At 30.0% G+C, this 21,839-nt stretch overlaps 2 protein-coding genes across 5 annotated transcripts in view; one reads left to right on the forward strand and one right to left on the reverse strand.

The window, feature by feature from the left end:
- Positions 1-16,424, forward strand: part of LOC111635967 (probable ATP-dependent RNA helicase DDX43) — a 100,156-nt gene extending 83,732 nt beyond the window's left edge. The window contains exons 16-17 of the mRNA XM_023381117.1: positions 8,631-8,718; positions 16,217-16,424. Of these exons, the coding sequence (XP_023236885.1) occupies positions 8,631-8,718; positions 16,217-16,339 (211 nt within the window). The 3' untranslated portion in view covers positions 16,340-16,424. The remainder of the gene's footprint in view (positions 1-8,630; positions 8,719-16,216) is intronic.
- A 142-nt stretch (positions 16,425-16,566) lies between these two features.
- The window catches only part of LOC111635966 (regulating synaptic membrane exocytosis protein 2-like), a 99,862-nt gene continuing 94,589 nt past the window's right edge, over positions 16,567-21,839 (reverse strand). For 3 of the 4 annotated variants that reach the window (XR_002758465.1, XM_023381112.1, XM_023381113.1), the window contains one exon: positions 16,567-16,783. The gene's annotated coding sequence lies outside the window, so the exon portion shown is untranslated. Of the gene's footprint in view, positions 16,983-21,839 lie in introns of all 4 variants that reach the window. The other variant, XR_002758464.1, reaches the window with a different exon arrangement.

Below are 21,839 nucleotides of genomic sequence, written 5' to 3' on the forward strand. Positions count from 1 at the left end.
TTACAAACACTCAAATAACAATCACGGTCATCGAATAACCTTTTAACAACTTAAATGCTCGACAAATATTTTCTAAAACTTGTTTTTTTTTTTTCGTTTTCAGACTGAGCAATTCACATTATTCGTAAATAATTCACAAAATTCTATTAAAGCCTAAAAGAGGAACAACATTTTATCTGTCACACTTAGAAAATTAGTAAAAGCTTCCTTAGGTGCCGTCACTTTCAGTACACGGAATGTTGACCCAACTTCAAGTTACGTACTTTTGTTGGTGGCTCTATCTCCTTGTTCAAAATTCCAGGGAAAATTTGACGAAGTATTTTCCCGATTTTTGAATCAACTCGATATCTGAGTGTCGGTTCTTCGAACAAGTAACAACTTTGTCATCTTTTGGATGCAGTCAGTCTCAAATCAAGGTCACTGTTCTAAGTCTACGATTCTCAGAATCGATTGGTTGATTGAAAATTAATTCGGAATTCGGAAGTGATTTCGGACTGTTATCAATTGAACAAGTGACAGTTTTCTGTCATTGGTTTTCTTCCAAAGCAGATTACCGCAAATCAAGGTCCTCATTCAACTTCGTGTTCCGTTTTACTTCCGCTTCATGATGGTGCATTTAAGCCAGTTTTTGGTTGTGACTGATATAATTATTTTTTCATATAAATTTTGGGATGAGGGAAATTTTCCTAAAATTTCAACCATATGAATTACTCATCTTTAATCAACGTTCATCACAGGAAAACTCGATCGCGACAATTCTGTTTTTCTTTCAAAACGCGAGTTTTCTTACCATAACAAAATACTGTTTCAATAATACAAGTACAAGCAATATTCTGTAACGAATTACAATCAAAATTTTCGTTTAAACACAATCGGATCACATGTTTCTTCATGATGATCATATCACGTGGGAACTTTTTCTGGGAAATACCATTGACAAATTTCAATTCGCGACAAATATATATCTTGTCGATTAATGCAGGTTCAAACCAAATTACATATTTAATTCTAAACAAAATTTTCACCGAAGAACACATTGTTCTGTCCTTATTATCGGATTGTATCATCCGTTATCTACAATCAAGTAACATTGACATTATCAATTCACGACAAATAATTTGTATTGTTTTTCTTATTTCGAAACATTTTCATTTAAGGTGACCTCTGTCCTCTTTAACAAGAGAGAAAGAGCTCTCCTTTTACAGTTTACTTTGTTTGATCCGAGTCGGCAGCAATAATCTGTTTCGACCTTTGGTTTGGGGAAATGACTTAGTTACGTCGTAAACAGTGTCATCTTAAGTTTTGTCTTCCAAAGGAAACCTTATGCTGCTACTCTTTGGACTTTATGATTTTTTTTGTTCTAACTTTCCTCTTTTTTTCATTCGCGTGCAATTATATACCTCTTATTATTTAAAAGATCGCGTTTCGTCGCGCTGCATTATTCTTAAATTTTAAAGTCATTTGCGTTCTCCTTTTTCTGTTAATCTCATCGAAGGGTGCAAGATTTTCGCTCCTACAATCACCAAACAGCCAGTGATTTCATGCGGATTATTTGGGTTTTAAATTAATGCGCGTTTCTATTTTCCTATTTCCACAAAATACTACAACTACTTTATACTTTCTTCTCGCTATTTCTACAAAGTCTTCTATTCATTTCTTCTAATTAAAATATTCGTTCGCTCGCTTTTAAAACGTATCAGACTCACAGAAAAGTGCAAAGAAGTGATTCTCTGCTTCCTCATATTGATACTCATAAGCAAGTGTTTCGCGCCTATTATAACTTTTTTTTTTTACATCGCATAATCCTTTTTCTGGATCTACAGAATTTATTCTATATTTCTATTAGTCCGTCTATTTTTACGGATTATTCGATATATTTTCTAAAATTATCTTATCAATTTTTTTCTCAAATTCTTATATAATTCTACTTATTCTAATTTTTGCGAATTCGCATATATATTTTTCTATAAACTATTCTATTCGTATAAGTTTATATGTATCTCTACTATTTTGCAAGAGATCGCTTTGGCAGAACAATTGTTTGCTTAACTAAATTGCCAAAACAAAACTGAGAACTCGATTAGATAATTGATTATCCTAATCTGCCATTCTCCTGCCGCAAATTAAAACTACGCGTGTAAATTTTTTTTTATGCCTATGCTTCTATTCTAGGTTTATTTTAGATCTCTAAATCTATGTTTCTAAATCTATATCGAAATCTAAATTGCTCATCGGTCGTTTGTGTCCGCGAAGTCCGATGATCTAATTCTAACGCGTTTGATCAGCAGCACGCCCAATCTCCTAGGGAAATTGTCCATTTCTCCAAAGGTCAAAGAACACGAGTGGGCTGCCACTTAAATTACATAATCACGCCAAGCATCCGTCTCTGTCTTCATCGTTCGTGCTCCCTGAGCTCCAAAAATGAATTTTGGCCTCGGCTTCCTCACCAAGTAGGGAGTGCGGATGATGAGGTATGAGGCAACCTCATCTTCCTCAAAATATATCCCACTTCTGACACCAATGTGGGGGCCGAGGGGGGGAGAAATTTAAAAATCTCGACGAACGATAATATGTGATATGTATCGTCATCGTCTCCCTTGCCGTTTGGATTGCCGAGCGGTAACAATCAACGACATGTGGAAGCAGTTGAGTCAGAGATAGATGCTTCGTTTACAAACAACACAACCGTTTATTAAACATGAAAGAAGCTTACAAGATGTCCGCAATCTTGGAAGTTCTGCGGCGGTTGCGGCCTCTGGGTCTTCCTCTCCTTTCCAAGACAGTCCCATTTTGAAGGAGTGTCCCTTGTTCGCGAAGGAACCATTCCATCACGTCTCGACGACTCCAGGACGATGTGCGTCCATGCGATGCTTCAGGGCGCGCGTTTACACAAGCATTTGAGCACAGTGTGTTCGATCGATTTCAAATTGTGAAGACCATTTTTTCCCTCCAAAAAATATCTCTATATATGCATTTATTATTTACGATATTTGTTATAATTTTTGTTTAATCACTTTATTTCAACTTTTTTTTTGCTAATTATGTAATCGCTCAAACTTTGTTAAAGCCTTAACTGTATCATGAACAACAACCGAAGTTGTAGAAGGAAATTCGCCTATTTTACCGATCTAGGGATCCCCTTTTCCAAATTTTAATATAAACTCAAAATAATTTAAAAAGACAAATTACAATAAAACGGTTTATTATCCAACTATGAGAAATTTCACAACACGCCAAGGAAGAGAGGAAGGAGCAATTAAATAATCAAAATTATGAAGGATTAAAAATAATATATAAAAAAAATATATCGCACTTCTAACAATCTCTGCGAGTATGTGGGCTAAATTTAAAGAATTCATGCTTCTCGCTTGGACAACTGTATATGGCCAACTCACGCGTCAGAAAACCTTTTGATTTATTTGTGTACGCACCAGACGGAAAAACAAAAAATATCGTGTATCCACAAAGCACTCCAATAAATAAATAAAATTGAAACGACACTTTGAAATGTTTTCCCGATGAAAATGAATAATAATAAGTTCCAATGAAAATGATAAAATGTAAATTTAATTTTATCATAACGAGTTTGCTTGAATTTCCTTTCTTCCGAGATCGCAGCAGTGCGTGAGGGGTAAGCTAGTATATCATAAAAAATAATTACTATACAATAGAGGAATAATTTTAGTTAAATTCATTGATTTTGTGAGACTAATTGAGGGTACAATCCGGAGAATGGGTACCACTTACTCGACTCAGAATTGCAAGATTCGGTCTTGATACTTTTTATATAGGAGAGTGTAAATTTTGGCGGAACTAGGTGACCTTGTAATCACCTCTTCCTAGTCAGGATTCCCGACACCAGTTAATCAAATTTAGATATGCAGATTAACACGCATGTGATGAGGATAACACGGATTTGATTCAGACACTTGAGAGACATTTCTTAAACAAATATAATAAAAAGAATTTAATCAAACAAAAATAAACGAATTTACACAAAAATGGAATAATTAAAACTAATCGATTGAGAGAGAGAGCTCACAATGTTTAGTATAACCATACTACTTCTGGATAATTTCTCTTTATCTTGATCTCTTGTTTCTTTATACTTCAATTCTTTAAATTCTTATACTTCAGTTCATGGAGAGGTCTTGACAAGCACATAATTCTTACTAACTTAACTCATTATTAAAATTGGCTGGATACGACTATGGGCGTTGGCCTTAGGGATGCGGTATGGAATACGTCTGGCTTCTAGGAGATCTTGTGGCGTACTCGTAACTAAGGGCGTTGGCCTTAGAGAGCCAATACGGAATACGTCTTCCTTCTATGGAATCTCGTGGCGTACTCCTAACTAAGGGTGTTGGCCTTAGGGAGACTTATGTGGAATACGTCTCTTCTGTGAGATCTTCAGGCATACTCCTCAAATCCTGCACAACTCTTTCTATATCTCCTCTTTTTTATCCAATCAACACTTTGGATTCTCTCACGTGAATAGAGGAAAAGGGGATTTATCAAGGGGTCGACAGTTCCCAGGGTGTTGAGATTTTTGGTAGATAAGGGTAAAATAGAAGGATGTTTCAACTTCTATTAAAGGAAGTGACTTTTTAGTTGTTTCCCACGTTTTTAAAATGATATTTTCACACGAAAAATTAAAGATTATTTTCTTTCAAAATTTAACTTTATAATTAAATTATTAATTAGACACAGGGTCTATACAGATCTCACAATTTTGTAAAAAAAATTTGTAAAATGCCAATTGCAATAGGTCTTGTACTGGTAACAATTTAGAACAGATGAACTGAACAGATCTCTTGTTTTTAATTAACAACTACAGAAGGATGTATCAACTTGCAGTATCAGATTTATATACTGATGTTTTTGCCATAGATGATGCTGCTATTTTTAAAATCTTACACTGCTATTTATATGTAAAATTTAAATAAATTAAATAAAATACACTGGACAACAAAAAAAAAATAATGCACCATGAAGGACTTGTTGGATTTGAATAAAAATTGGTATGTGACATTGTCATAGCTAGACAGGTATATGATTGCAACTATAATGCAAAAACATACTTTATTGTGCAGTAATGTGCAATACAGTGCAGGTGCTAATATCCCGTTGGGCCACCTCTGGTGCAGATACAAGCTGTAATACACCTCAGCATGGAGGCATAAAGGTTGCGTATAATGTTCTGCGGCATATCTGTCCATGTGTGATGAAACTCGGACTTAAGGTGCGTCAGATCCTGCGGCTGTCACAGCTGGCCGTCCCACACATGTTCGACTAACGATAAATCTGCAGACTGTGCAGGCCAAGGAAGTGTGGCAATGTTACGTAGGCATGCTAGGGAGACTGCTGTGATGTGTGGCCGGGCATTATCCTGCTGGAATATTCCTGTCGGAAGCCCTGCCATGAGGGGTAACACATGTGGCCGGAGTATGTATTGCACATATCGTTGTCATGCATGTTACCCTCACAGCCCAACTAGAGGTGTCCTACTGTTGTATGTTACAGCTCCCCATGCCATAACACTGGGGGGTTGGGCCCGTGTGCTTCTCCACAGTACATGCCAGGTTGACGCCTTGACCACCATACTCTCATATGGCCATCGTGAGCCCCCAAAGAAAAGTGGGATTCGTCACTGAAGACAATACACTGCCAGTCGGTAGCTGTCCATGATTGTTGTGCATGACACCACTGCAGACGGAGGCGTTGATGGGTGGCTGTTAATGGTAGAATACATACTGGGTGTTGGGCGACCAATCCGTCTTCTACTAAGCATCTGGAAATGGTGCGGCTGGATACATGGTTCCATAATGCAGGTGCCACCGTTGCATGAATGGTAGACAATGGAGCTGTAGGCACTGTCCATGCTTGGCGTACAATGACACGATCCTCCCTCCTGGTGGTCTGTCGATAGCATCCAGAGCCCATTTGCCATTTGTGCGTACCCATACATACCCACTGCTCATAACACATCCTAACAGTTCCATCAGAACAATTGTGGCAGCCGATCCAGTGGTATGACCATCCTTCTCCTCTCAATCCAACGATGTGACCTCTCTCAAACTCACTTAACTGTGTGTAAGGCCATCGAATGCGTTGTAGAGGCATGTCTGTTACTCAACAAAGTCACAACCATCAATACAAGCTCAGGACATATGCACAAGTCGTCATAGCGTGCACCTTTATATCAGACAGAGGAAGCAATTTTCTGCCCTCTGGTGGCAATACGACACAAGAACCTGTTCCCAAAAGTTAATCATTTACATATCTAACTATGATGATGCAACATATCAATTTTTATTCAAATCAACAAGTCCTTCATAATGCATTATTTTTTTGTTGTCTGGTGTATATATAATTAAATTTATGTATAAAAATAAATATAGAAATATGCAAATATATATGCAGAATCCTCCTGAAAATGTGGCAATAATGCATAAAATATACACTTTTTGAAATATATATGCCACTGTTTATGCCACACCGTGTGTGTATATATATGGTGTGGCATAGAGAGTGGATAATCTGTTACTTGAGGATAGGGGACATCATGACTATTCAGAAAATTAAACATTGGAGTTATTGGACTTTTTTTTTTTTTTTTAAATGGACACACTCATTCACATTTTTCAATGTCATGGTCACAAATCAAGGATTTTTCCAGTCTGTTTTTGAATACTAGTCTTGGATACATGTTCTATCAAACATAAATTGTCATAGACTTGGTTTTTTTTTTTAGAACAAAAAATAATTCAAAATTTTTTTTGTGTAAAAAACAAAAAGTACTGTAACCTGCGTGACAAACTAACTAACTAATTTGCCTATTATACCAAGATTTAAAATAGCATAAATGGCATTTGTAGCTTTCAATTCAATTAATATTCCTACTGAGAAAGAGCAAGGAAAATTTTTAAAATCTCATGAATGATTTGGACTCCTGAATAATCTAATTGGCAATCCAATGAATCAAATTAAAATGTAACAAAACAAAATGATCAATTGGGTTACTACATTTATTATTGTAAATTTACAATAAGTGTTCAAAGTGACCACCATGGGCTTTGACACATGCCCTACATCATCTAATAAATGATTGCTTAATTTTTCCCACAATACCTGCTTCACTGATTTCCCACACAGCCTTTTCGATTTGCTTCTGAAGCTGCTCGATTGAGGTCATGGGCTGTTTGTACACTTTGTCCTTAAATAGAAAATGTCCAATAACTTGAAAACTATGACACTTTTACTAAACACTATGTTTAATTTTCTGAAGAGTAATGGTGTCACCTATCTGCAGGTAAAGATTATCCACTCTTTACGCTACACCCTGTAAATAAAATAAAATTTGGTAGGCTGGTTTCTTTTATTTCATATGCAGCAAATCAGAAATCAAATATTTATCTTTTTTTCTTTTTTAATATGCACTTGAAATGCTCATCCTAATTGTGTCAACTTTACTATATAGTTTTACTGAGTTTCCTTCTTAGTAACATTTTGTCATTGAGTTTATTTGTATATATTCTTCATTGCTTTAATACCCTTTTATTTTATTCATTAGCAAACAAGATCAGATATATATTGTAAAGTGTTCTTGTCAAATTTTTCTTTGCTGTTGTTGTAGCAATATGTTCCAAGAAATTACTGTAGTTCATATGAATATCTTTATAAATGTATATAGTTATGATGCATGATCTATATATATAAAAGCCATTGTCGCATCTGTAACAGTATCCATTGCCTAGAAATCCCACTAGGGGCCTAGTGATGATTTTAAATTAACAATAAATTTTATTTGTAATAGGAATTTATTATTGCTATGAATTTATTATTGGAAATTGGAATGGTATAAATGATTATTATATGCCTTGATTAACTTGAACTGCATGTTTACAACATCCCGTGACTCAGTGAACATCGTGTATTGACTCATGGGAAATTTGTTGAAAAAATGGCAGATACATTTAAAATCAAGGTTTACAAGTGAAGGTAAATAAACAAATTAAACTATTTTAAAGTATTTATAGAATGTTTAATAGGTAGAAATCTGGATCCGTATGATGCGATTGGGAATTTATCAGAGCTGTAGAGCATATTGATAGAAACAAAAAAGTCAAAGGAACTGTACATCATGGGAATTTGTAAAGAATGCCCACTAGGAGGCATCCTGGGCTACTCGTATAAAAAAATTAATGTCATGATTCCTGTCTCATTTTAAGATTTAACTTCAAAAACTTAACAGATCATATTTATAGAAAAATATATAGTAATACATTAAATTCTATATTATAAATTATTGGAATTTAAATTTTAATACATTATTTTTTATCTTATAAATAATGTATAAATCAATTTTAATTTAAAATTGTTTATCTATTTATAAAAATCACATAAGATTAAATAGGATATGAAGTAATTGTATTATCACGATTTATAAACTTCTGGAGTTACTAACTGAATGAAAAACTAAAAGTTTGTGTGTGGTTTGTTTAAAATTTTTAATATATTTATTAGTCATTTTCCATCACACATGAAACTTTTATTATTATTAATGTTTACATTGTTTCTTTTATCATTTTTAATAATATTCAAATAACTTTAAATTTATTTTTTTAAAGCCAAACGGGAGCTTCCATTACTTTAATGACTCGTAATGATTGGAGTAAAGCTAAGGATCTCATTGAGATTATGGAAGAAGCTGGCCAGGTAAGTTGATTATCTGCAAAAAAAATTGTAAGACATGATATAGCGATTTCATATAAAATTGAATGGAAAAAACTTAAATATATTAAAAATGTTATTTTTTATATATACTTTATTGTTTTTATAATATCATTTTTAATTCCTTGGTTTATTCAAAGTAAATCATAAATAGTATAAAATGTAATACCTCTCATTTCTTACTTCTTACAGCACAAAGTTTAGTAGTACAAATGAACATTTTTGACCACTTAAATGGTCTTTACCAAATACAAAAAACACATTCAGAAGAATCCCAGATTATTGTGTTCCAATATTCTTGAAGTTTTTTAAAACTTTGCATTTAGCCACATTATGTTCCAAACAGAACAAATGTTTAAAGAAAGACTTTGTCCAAAGGCATGAAAATTAAACCATTGAAGTAACATTTGAAATTGTTAGTTTAAAAGCTTGTTAGTAGCATCTAAATTTAAAAGATATTAACATGCCTGCAGATCATTTAAAAAGAGCAAAGCCTGTCAGACTTGTGGAAGACTTTGATGAATCAGCCATAAAGATAAATTAAGTCTTCCACAACTCTGACAGGCTTTGCTCTTTTTAAATGATCTGCAGGCATGTTAATTAAAAGATATTAATTTTTTAAATTTAGATGCTACTAACAAGCTTTTAAACTAACAATTTCAAATGTTACTTAAATGGTTTAATTTTCATGCCTTTGGACAAAGTCTTTCTTTGAACATAGCCACATGATGATCCAAACAGAACCAAAGTGTGAAATTTTAAAAAAGCTTCAAATGTATTAGAATACATTCTTCTGAATATGCTATTTGTATCTGGTGAAGGCCATTTAAATGGTCAAAAATGTTCATTTGTACTACTAAACTTTGTGCTGTAAAGAAATAAGAAGAGAGAAGTATTACTTTAATTTTTGTTTTAACTTTGTTGATAATTTTAAATTATAAATTATATAGTGCATATTTTATGAAAAGATTAAGTTTTTATAGTTTTTTTTAGTTATGTTACATTATATCTTATTATAAAAGCATCTCATTTTGTAGTTTCAGTAATTTTAGGATTATTGCTTGACATAATAATATATCAATTGTTTCTAAACAATTTTGGTCCAGAAATTAAAATATTTTTGCTTTGTAAATGTTTTAAAATTTGATAGAAAAATCATTCCATAGAATAAAAATTCTAAAATTCAATTTTACATTGTTATTGAACTGAAATCATTAAATTAATATTAACAAAACAAAAATAAAAAATATTTGAATATGTAGAAAATTATCTTGCATCTTTTTAATTAGCTATCTAAATTTTTACTTTTAAATGTCTCATTAATAAATATCAATAAATTTTACAGTAGAACCTCATTAGACTGCCACTCTTTAGTCTGTCATTTCTTGTAATCTGTCACCCAGTCAATATCTCCACTTCATCAATATGTTATTGCCAATTAATCATTTACTATGCCATTAACCACATATCTTGGCTGAAATTCTTACATATTGTTTTTTTAATCTTTCTGTTTTTGTTTATATGCAGTAACAATTTTAAGAAGTTTTATTATATGAATATGTAAAATGTCTCAATAAGTAAACACACAGAACATTAGATTTGTCTAAAACATTTGAAATTGTTCAATGACTAAAAAAAGGGTAAAATTATAAGTTTGTCAAATTCTGTAGAATTGAGAGAACTACTTTAAATGACTATCAACTTTTTCACTATTCTTTTTTAAATTAGTAAGATGGAAGCATCTGGTGGGAATGTTTCTGAGAGAAAACAATGAAACTCTACAGTAACAATAAAGTAGATCTTGTGTTATTTCAGTGTTTTGTTCAACAAAATACCAAGGAGTTCTGCTGACTGGACCATGTACCCAAGGAAAAGCTGTAGAGTTGAATAAGAAAATTAATGGTGACTTGTTATTTCAAGTGAACATGAAACTCAAGCTTAGTATATTCAAAAATTTACTCGAAATTCTGTGACTGCATATTGTAAAAAAGAATGAAAATGAAGCACAAATACAATGATGATAACAGATTGCTCTCTTGCAATTTATACCTGTAAATTACAGGAGAGGGGAAAAAAGATGTTAAGTCTATTTTGTCACAATTGTAGACTTATTTGTGGTTAAGTTAGAATCACTTCTACAAAAAATTGTGGCAGCATCTGAATCTTCAGCTCATTGGTACAAAGTAAAAAAAAAAAAAAAAAATGATTGTGATGTTATGTACAAATACCAAAATTATTGGCTGACATTTACAGTATTATCACCAGGAAAGTCAACAAATCATTGCTTTTAAAAATATGAATATAAACCAATTGCTTGTACAAAATTGTGGTTTAAAGTGCATGCACAGATGGACAGAATAAAATTCAATGAATGATTTCACAACACCACAGTATCTGCTGTTAGATTTAATTCTGAGATTTTCTTTAACACCCAAGCTTTACTATTACTAGACAATGTTCTAACATATCCTGTAGAGGAGTTAACATCAGATAAGACAGTATGTCTTTCTTCCAGCAAATACATTCTTGATTCAACTCAAGAATCAAGAAAACATTCAAAATTGTTTCATGTTTTTTTTCCAAAATTTAATAATAGCATCTGATGCTGATTCAACAGTTTTAGAGAAAATTCAGCAAGTATTAAAGATATTCAGTAGTAAAGATGCCGGATTGTAGGTTTGAATCTCCCTTTTGGCATAAATGTCTTTGTTGGATTTTAATGGAAATTGTTGTTGAGGAGCTTTAAATCCACTAAAGCTAAGTTTGCATTTAAAATTAACACACTAACTAAAAAACTATAGACTGCATTGGTGAATGTTGGCATTAGCTTTACAACTCAATAGAAGTGTTGGAAGAAATTATGGTGTAATGAAATTGCTGTAGAAAATGAAGTTTAAAGAATTCTAGCTTTTACTACTAAATTTAATTATGCAAATTTCTGGTTATGAAAATGTTGAATAAAATGTATTGTAGTAAACAAATGGTTTGTTGATATGACAATGAGTATGAGCTTCTTAATGAGATGAATTAATTAACAATGTTCTAGAATAGATAAGAAGATAAATTGTAAATAATGACAAAGAATATGAAGCTTTGATAGGTTTGAAAACAGAGCTTAAATGGCTCACACACTTCTTTTACTTTGCAAAGAATATATAATGTAGCTCTTTTTTAACTTCCTGTTTTAACATCCTGTGTTGTCATGGTTTTGATCAGGCTCACAATCTGTGGCCAGGTGGTAAAAATGGGGCCCAATACATCTGGTACAGACTGATGATGAAAAATTCCTGAGTTGCTCACCTGGATTCAATCCCAGGTTCTCAGAATGATAAGCTGATGCTTTAACTGTCTCTGACATCTGCCATTTGTAATGTAACTTCACAAAAGGCTCAATAGAGGTAGACAAACATTATCTATTTTTTTCAAAAATAGAGAATATTTATTCATTTGATTAAATTTATATATTGATATAATATGGCTTATACTTCTGTAAAGTTTTATATGTAGTTATGTATGTACAGTACATAATGAATGTATGTTCTTAATCCTTTGCTAATTTGCTTAATTCTTTAATCTGTCACACATTTTGTTCTTATCTTTGACAGATTATTGGAGTTATACTGTATATCAACTTAGTTAAGTTGTTAATTATTCCTTTACTGCCATTATATTACATGTAGCTCTTCAGTAAATTTTGAGTAGTCTGCGTGCAGGAGATCTATCTTTCTGAACCATAAATGCATTATATCAATCAATTTACATTTTTTAAAAATTTAATACATATTTTAAAAATGGGATGATATCAATGGCTTTGGTAAACATTTTTACATTTTAAAGTCCTTTTATATATTCATATAATTATATTGGATTACTGTAATTGGAAAAAGAACTTTTTGTTTAGTATTTGTATACCTTAACATAGAAAGCAAGCATTTATATACTTATTTGAAATTTTAGTAATTTATAACTAAATATAACTTTTTTAATAAATTATTCTCTGAATTTAGGAGTTTAACTTCATGATTTTGTCCATTTTCCAAAAAATCTCTCTTGTTTTCTTCCTTTTTGTATTATGCTGATTCCTTTTTAATTTTTCATTATAAATTACTGGTGCTATAGTCAGATATTTTGTTTAATTCTCTGGTTATTTTTGCAATTTATCCTCAAAATAGAATTAGGATGGAATAAGGATTTGAAGGGATAAGATTATGCACCAAAAGGAGAATTTGTTAAGAGGATGCCTCCTCAGAACTTTCTGGGGAAACTGTTTGCTGCTTGGGTGCTAGATACACGAAGAAAACCCAAAAAAACTATAATACATTGGACAGGTACAAAATCACAATCAGCTATTGCTCAACCACTGGCATACCATTTAAAAATTAAATATTCAACTGTATATTTTAAGCTTTGAAATATAATTTATTAAATAATAATGGAATGTTCAAAAACTGTTTGGTTTTTATTAGAATAAATTAGAATAGTTTGAGTCGAAAATTGCTGATATGAAATCTAATATATTTCATTATTTTTCTGTAGTTGATGTTAAGATTCAAAAACATTCTTTGAAATATAGTAGACATCAATGAATTTTGGATATGAGACTGAAATTTATATTAAGTATGAAAAAATTAAATTTTTAATGGCCTGTGCATTTTGGTTTTGTTACATAATTACTTAGTCAGAAAAACAATAGTTCTTTGCTCTGTTTTTTATCAGAGAATTTTTTTAGTTATTTATATTATGGATTATATAAAGATATCGTAATGCATAATATAGACTATTTTGTTGTGATTTTAGTTAAATGTCTGTTCACAAATGATTTTATAACATAAACTAAGCAGTGCATTAGTTTATGAATTAGTTTATGTAAAGAAATATTTGTTTGTTTACAATAAGTAAATTTTATGACAAAATTTTGAAATATACTTCATATTTTGGTAACTCCCTCAAAAATTTTCTTGGTATATTATTTCTCTAAAATTAATTTCATAACTTGAATTAAATGTAGCTCAAACTGCCCATAACATAATTACATTTAGTACAGCAAAAGAGTAGACATGAGCCTTCCTGAACTGGAAGGGTCTGTCAGATGAAAGGGATGGAAGGAGACATGATTAATGTATGAGTAATGTTACAATTAAAAGGAAGTAATAAAATTTTATATTAATAAAATAATAAAATTATTTATGATAAACATGGTATAAAAATATTTTAGAAATGTAAAAATTTAAACAGCTGAAAGAGATCAGATCTCTATTTAAACTCACAAGGGAGATTGCAAATGTCTACTTCTGTTCCTTATTGATATAGGCTTATTTTATGTTGTCCCAAATGTTTTGACATATAATTGTGCTGATGGCAAATTTTGAAAATTTAATTTTTTATCAATATTTTTACTTTTAAATATCTATAGTGCAATTTATAGAATAAAAAACAATAATAATCTATTTTACTGTTACCATTATAATTGAACATATTTACATTTTCTTCATTCAAAGAATATATTAGCATGTAATGTTGGGATGGGGAAAAAAGTGATAAATATTCAATATGTTACTGATACATTTTTAACTGCATCTGTATGTAACAAATATGTTTGACTGAGAAATAATATTTATTAGACATGAATATTACAATAGATTTTGTAGTTACATATTTTAAAAATATATTAATATTTTTAAAAAACACTTAAAATCCAAACTGGAATTAAATAACTATGGTGTGGTTTAACTTTTTTAATTATGAAATGGAAGAATTTTAAATCAAATTTTTATAATAAGATAATTTTTAATTTTACAATAACACATTTTTTAATTATTTCTAATTGAAAATGATGGTGAAATTTCTGAAAATGTTTTTATAACTTTTTAATAATAAAAATTATAAAATAATCAACTTTTCAATTATGATGTGGCATTGGAGATACTTTTTTATTAATTGATTTCTTCATTTTATACTATTCCCCCTAATTTTTAATAAAAAGATGAAATTTAGGATGTATTATTTGATTAAGAACTAGAGTGCAGTTTTCCTAATCAAAATTGATGTCAGTTATGGTGATAAATATTCCAGCTGAGAAGAAATCACAGAATATTTTTAAATATATATATCTTTGTCTATAATCCTTTTCTTTACTTTATATATAACCCTGCTAATTGAACTCTTCACTAATTCAAACAACTCCCCAACAATAGTTAGTTTGGATTAAAGTGCATTGTACTTTCTTCTAATACATTACAAATCGTTTCATTCTTTTTGAAGAATTAATTTTTATCAATAAATACAAAAATTTTTCATTGTCGTGCTTTTAAAATTCTGATAGTTTTATTATTAAATTTAAAAGAAATTTTTATGAAATAAATTATTTATAATTTTTAAATAATATGCTGTATTTAAAATTTAACAAAATAAATAGGCCATATATTTCTTAGTTAACATATTTACAATATAAATACAATTGAAACTGTTTCCTGGGGATTTTCCTCCAGAATATAGAAAATTCATTAAATGAAAAATGTACTAATAATGAAAACAGTAAGTTACTGTAATGGTGATTTTATATAGTAGTTTTATTCTTCAGGCAAATATCCTTGTTTTTGCATTAGTAACAAAATAATATGTTAGACTTTTTATCTAAACTGTTTGCATCATATAATATTTTTTTATTGAAATAAGTATTCTTATATATTTAGGCAAACATTAAACTCTTTTTCCACATAAATATATACATATGTATTATTGAAAGTTATTTTAAACAAACAACTCAAAGTTTGTTTAAATGATCAAAATTTTCATTTAGAAAATTTTCTTGCTTATAGAAGCCATTTCTTAGTTTCAAATGTGTTAAAAAAGTTCATATTTGAAACTATTTTCAAATGTAGATGCTTTAACCTTATTATGAGTACAGTATTGTTCTGCTTATTACTGATAATGGTAATTGGGCAGCATTTTGACCAGTTTTTTTTGTTTATCAATACAAGAGAGTTTTTATTTTATCCAGCTTTCAAAAGTTCATTATTCCTGTTTAATAATATTTTAATTTCTATCTATTTTTAAATGTGAAAGGTATAGTTTCAATATTCCATTGTTGCAAAGAAAGATTTATAATCGAAAAGACTAATTTCATTTCCTTTTGAATAATTCTTTAACAATATTATTATAGTGTATTTTAGACTAAAGATCATTTTTAATTATTTTCCTTTCTTTTAAAAATCAATGAAAAATTGAGTTTTTTGGAAAATTTGAGATTCAAGTTAAACATAAGATGATATGTTCTGAAGTAATTTGCAGCATAAATATATTTTAAAATTTTATCCAAAAAAATATAAACATTTTATTTTATAAACAAATAATCCAGAAAATAAATGAAAAACAAATTTCATTGCTAACGACTTAAACAGAAATCTGTATCCTGTGAATAATTAGATTGTGTGATAAAACAAATTTTTTTCTAAAAACAGTAAAATATTTCATATATTTTTAGGAAATATCTCAAGACTTAGTGGATATGGCAGACAGATATCAAGTTTGGAAGTCTAAGCGAGATGCAGAGGATGTTGCTGCACGGAGAATGGGAAGATATACTAAAAATAGGAGAGATTACTAAAAAAATCTTTCACTGTGTACATTGTGTAGTTTAGTTCTTGTCTATTAATTTAAAAGCATTCCATTAAATAATCATTTGAAATATCTGAATGTTATTTAACTCTAAACATATATGTTCATCAAATATACATATAAAATTTGTCTGTTCAATTTAAAAATGTTCTGTTGTTAATACTTATAACTTTACTGAAATATCAACATTTTATATTTATTTTTTTATATAATTATGAACATTTTTGTTTTATGTTAAATCAGGAATTTATCATACTGAAAATTATAGACAATAACATCATTACATTTTCTATTGTTGGTCCCAGGAAAGATGTCAAATAACATTTCTAAAATTTAGCCATTTCCAGTATCTTGTTGATCTACAGTAATAAAAATGGTTTGCTGCTACAACTACAGCAAGTTGCTTGGGCTTTTCAATGATGATAAGATATACCTAAAATGTAACAAAAAATGTCGTTAGTATGACTTTGATTATTACTTATGTATTTGAATATAAATCTGAAATATTTTTGTTTTGCATTATGTTATTTAAATACCATTAATAATTTCATTACATTTTATTCAAAGATATATTTTATTGAAATGAAGTGGAACAGTTATTTGAGGAGTTTTTAACAAATTCTTTATAAAGTCTGCAATATAAATAGAATAAGTTATATCATCTGAAAAGTATTAGTACATAATTTATTCTTACATGTAATACTTTATAAAATAAATACATAAACAATTTTTTAATTTCTGTGTTATTTAATGTGATAAACTGTTTAAGAAGATAGATTTTAATGCATTAAAAGTTATCTTTAAATATTGGGACTGATTTAGCAATTAATCAAGAATAATTTTTCATTAAAACAATTTTTTAATTACATTTTGTTTCATTGTTTTAACTCTTGTCCTATGCTAAAACATGATGAAAAAAAATGAAGTAAATATCAGTCACATCTAGGTACAGACTTCTTATTATTTTTTCCTTCTAAATGCTGCATGTGGCAAATCAATATTTCAATATTTTAAGCAATATTAATCTCTCATAAATGTTTAAAATAATTCAACAATCAAACACTGTTGCAATAAAATTAATTTTGTGTTGAATGTGGGATATTTTCAATTTAGTTTCAAAAACATGAAAAAGAATTTTAAAAAATTGACTAACAAGAACAGAACTCAAATAGTTCAATGTCATTTCTAAGTTTCTAACTGCTTAGTGCACTTCTTAAGTCCACTAAGCAGTTAAACTTTAATGCTGTTTTGACTTCTTCAGTCAAAACAATAGCTGAATTATTTAAATTCTAAAAAAAAATCTTTGTTTCTAATAATGTGATGAAAACTAAAAATTTTATCTTTTCATTTCAGTGTAATATTCATTAAAAACTTGTATGCAGTATTGTTAAAAACTTAGCTTTAAAATTATCACATAAATTATATATTGTAATTTTTTTTATATTTTGGCAATATTAACAGCATTTCTAACAATAGTATATTTCAGTAGTTGGGAATCCCTGCAAGAATTTTGCTAGTACCTTTTTCAAACATGCATAAATTAGATAATTTCTCTAAACATACACTTCCAATTAAAGAGTAAAAAATGAATCTGTGAAATTTGAGATACATACCAAAATTAATTATTTTATCATGTTGCTTTTTTTTAAGAAATATTCTTAAACGAACATAAAAAACACAAAAATCTTTGATCTGTTGCTATGGTTTCCACTATACAATGTGCACTTGTCTATCATACAAAGTATAGATTGTGTGTATGGTTTATTTTAAAATTAACTTTGTTCAACATTTTATGAAGTGTGTGGATTGATGATGGTTGTAGATCAATATATTTTTTTTTTCCTATTACTAAGGCTGCCACGTGAGTTTTGGGGGTTTAACCATTCCATTTGGCAATTCAAACAGAAAAATGTTACTATATTAATAAAACAGTGTATTGTATATAACTTGTATTTATTTTGTACCCATTCAGTTTCTATTCATTCTACTGTATTGTATTACTTTATTAGTTTATAAAGCTATATTGTAAAAATATTTTTTAAACTTCATTCTGCATGGGCCTGTCTAAAATTTAGTTTTATCCTCCAGAAAACAGTTTACTTTTTCCAGTCTACGTATCCTTTTCAAAAAAATGAAAATTTCATGTATCTCTAAACACCTATAAATTGAAAATTATTAAAGAATGTTGTCAGTTAAAAATTTAGACACTAGGATTTTTACTTTAGTGGGTTCCTTCATTTTGCAAAATTGTAAAAACTTTTTGCTTTTAGAGACTTTCTGTATTCCACTAAGTCATTAATGACATTATTTCAAATTTATAATCAAAGGAAACACAACCATACAATTCAAGCTGATTTAAGTTCTAGTGCTATGGATTAGCAGACAATAATTTTACCATGATTCTGACAAAGTTGAATATTCAAACCAAAACCTAGACTGGCATTATCCAGGAACTAAGACTTTCATTTATGACTCTGTGCATTGTAATTTGTCTAAATAACTTGTTTGAAACATACTTTGTAATAGATTACTTTGCCTTCTGTTGTTAGAATTCTTATTACAATTGACAAACTAAAAGAATCCTTCAAACTTCAAATTTAGTAGTATCATTCTCAGTTGCTTAAATAGAATGCTCTTCTTGTTCTTCTAGATCTATAAACTGAATCTATACTGAAACCTTTATTCCTATCAGTCTAATAAAAACAAATATTGGTCTGCTAACACACTCATAATGGATTTCATGGATCTATTATTTAAAATTTTCTGCTATTTATCAAAAGTAGTCAAAAATATGTTCTAATGATAAAATAATGTTTTAGTAGTACCTAAAAATACATATTCTCAGGCATAACTATTCATGAAACATGCACATGACTTTAGAAATGCACTGTAAAAAATGTTTACTTAAAATCTCATGTAAAGACAAGTGTTCATATTCTTCTTTTTCATCTTTGCATTTTCCCATGTTTTTATGGGGTCAGCATTTCCTTCTCTAATGTGTTTCCTTCATTTCTCCCTATCAAGGGCTTCCTCTCTTAAGTCTCCTCTGATTCAAGACTTGATTCAAGATTCCTCCACCTTATCTTTTTAATGCAGCTTTGGCCTTCCTCTTTTTTTCTTTCCTTTTTACGATCAGTTTTCCAACCCTCTTTCCTACATAATCTTTGCTCTGTGGCTAAACTATCTCAGTCGACATTCTTGCATCTTTCTGATCAAAGGACCTTAACAGAACCTCTAATAAAATTGTTCTTTATTCTATTCTTCTTTGACATTCCACACATCCATCTCAAAATTCTCATGTCTGCAACCTCCATCTTGCTTTCTTGGACTCTTGTTTTGCCCATGTCTCAGCCCCATATAACATTGCAGGTCTAACAACCGATTTGTATAATTTACCTTTCAGCTTGCAGCTAACTTTCTTGTCTCACAACACACTATTCAGCTTCCTCCAGTTCATCCATCCACATTAAATTCTATGCTACAGCTTATTCTTTATCATTAGCACAGAATTCTAAATAATATTTTTAATTTAAGTTTATACCTAAGCAATTCAATAGTTTCTAATATATATATAATTGAGTTAGAATTACGTTTTTTGGCAGATAGGATGTACAAAAAATCTGTATGTGAAATGCTTAGCAGACCTGAAGTTTGCAAACTTTTTAGAATATGAAAAGCTGAAATTGATCAAATTTTGCAATTTTAATCATTTTTGTCCAGTTTAGTTCCATTTTATCATTATAAAAACCCAGTACGTGCAGATTATATAATGTATAGCATGATACGACATTCAATTTACACATTAAGTAAGCCGTAGTTCGAACATACGAATCTTTCCCATTAGAGTAATAAGAAACAAATGTGTGCAATTATTGATTTCTATTGTGCTAGTCACTATAGGCCCATACAAATACTGTACTTAGTATACTTATTCCTTAAAAAAGTCAAAAACAAACATGTTTTATTTAACTTATGTTTGGTATACTTAAAATCTATTATTCTAGATTTCTGAGAAGTTAAAGATGGGATAAAGATCCTAATTTTATTCTCTAACCAGGTAAAATTCTGCACGTGGAAAATGGGTAAAAATCGTAGTAAACATTGTTTTTGTGTTTTGTGCTAAAGTTTTAGAATTTTACTAAAATATGAAGAAAAACTCTGATTGATTTGATTGTAATTATTAAAGTTTGTCACGTTGAAATAAAGTAAAAAATTATGTTTCACATTTTGACTCTTGTATCAGTCCACACAAATTTGTTGGATATACATAAATGAATTTAAAATTAACAGCTGCTACATTCTATGTTTAAGCATAAATCACATTTTTCTCTTTTGAGTGGAGGCGAATTTTTGTCATCACTGCTGGCATTTGCTACATATCACTTCTGTACAAAATCCTTATATAGGAGCGATTCAACTTATGCCCAGAATTTCAGTAATGGCAGTGAAACTGTGTTACATGGAGGGGGGAATATTGGGACTAAGTACTCCCATACGCTGACACTTCTCCCATCGTTTTGGCAACAGATATCGTGTGCGGAATAGTTTTTTGCGGTCATTGCATGACGATATCTGACTTGAATTCGTCATGATTAAGTCAGAAAAACTTCAGCGTTTTGGGTGAATTTCCTGTTTCTCAAATCTTCCTTTAAAGGGCCAAATAGATACTAAGCAAGAAAAATTCTGTATATTTACGCGAGAAGTCTGGTGACTGGCAGAATAAAAAGGAACTAGACCACAACGAATGCCATAGACCGACTAGAACCGATATAAAAAGCAAACGGGATGGATGACACATGTAACGGAATGTACTATGGAGGCCATCTTTCGACGAAAGGACTATCTGCTAATCGTCTGTCTCCCGCTACGTTCTCTGTACTTCGTTTCTTGACTAATGACAATCTTTTCAAAGGAAAAGGTAAAACGTAGTTACCATTTAGTAACTGACACAAAACAAGAAATGGAGAAGAAAGTGCAGACTGAGATAGTGTTTTCCAAATTTTTTATATAACTGCTATAATATAAATGCACTGTACCTGTACATATAGAAAGAAAAAAATTTAGTAATATTAAACAAGTTTTTAGTTACTGATGTTTTTTCTAAAACAATTTTATTTTTAGTCTCTAAATGCGTACCTGCAGTAATTTTATTTTAGAAAAAGAGCACTACATACGACAAATAAAAAGTCACGAGATTAATGTGAACAGGTTATTGATCAAGAGATACAATTAGAAAACCTAGAAAGAGGTGTTCTAATACATTGCAATATATGCATTGTTCAAATGCATGAAATCTGACAATTGATCTGTTATGGAAACTAATAATTGTGAAGTTGATTGTTGAAAATTGTCTCATCGGCACTGTCATCTTTACGTGGATTAAAAAAAGATTCTCAAAATCAGAAATTTGGAGCTGTTCATTAACTACACGCAGAGCCGGCCCTACCATAGGGCGAACGGAGCAGCCGCTCCAGGCGCTAAATCCTAGG

This window comes from Centruroides sculpturatus, unplaced genomic scaffold, assembly GCF_000671375.1.
Source record: "Centruroides sculpturatus isolate CEXI.00-Female unplaced genomic scaffold, Cexi_2.0 scaffold1002, whole genome shotgun sequence".
Lineage (NCBI taxonomy): Eukaryota > Metazoa > Arthropoda > Arachnida > Scorpiones > Buthidae > Centruroides > Centruroides sculpturatus.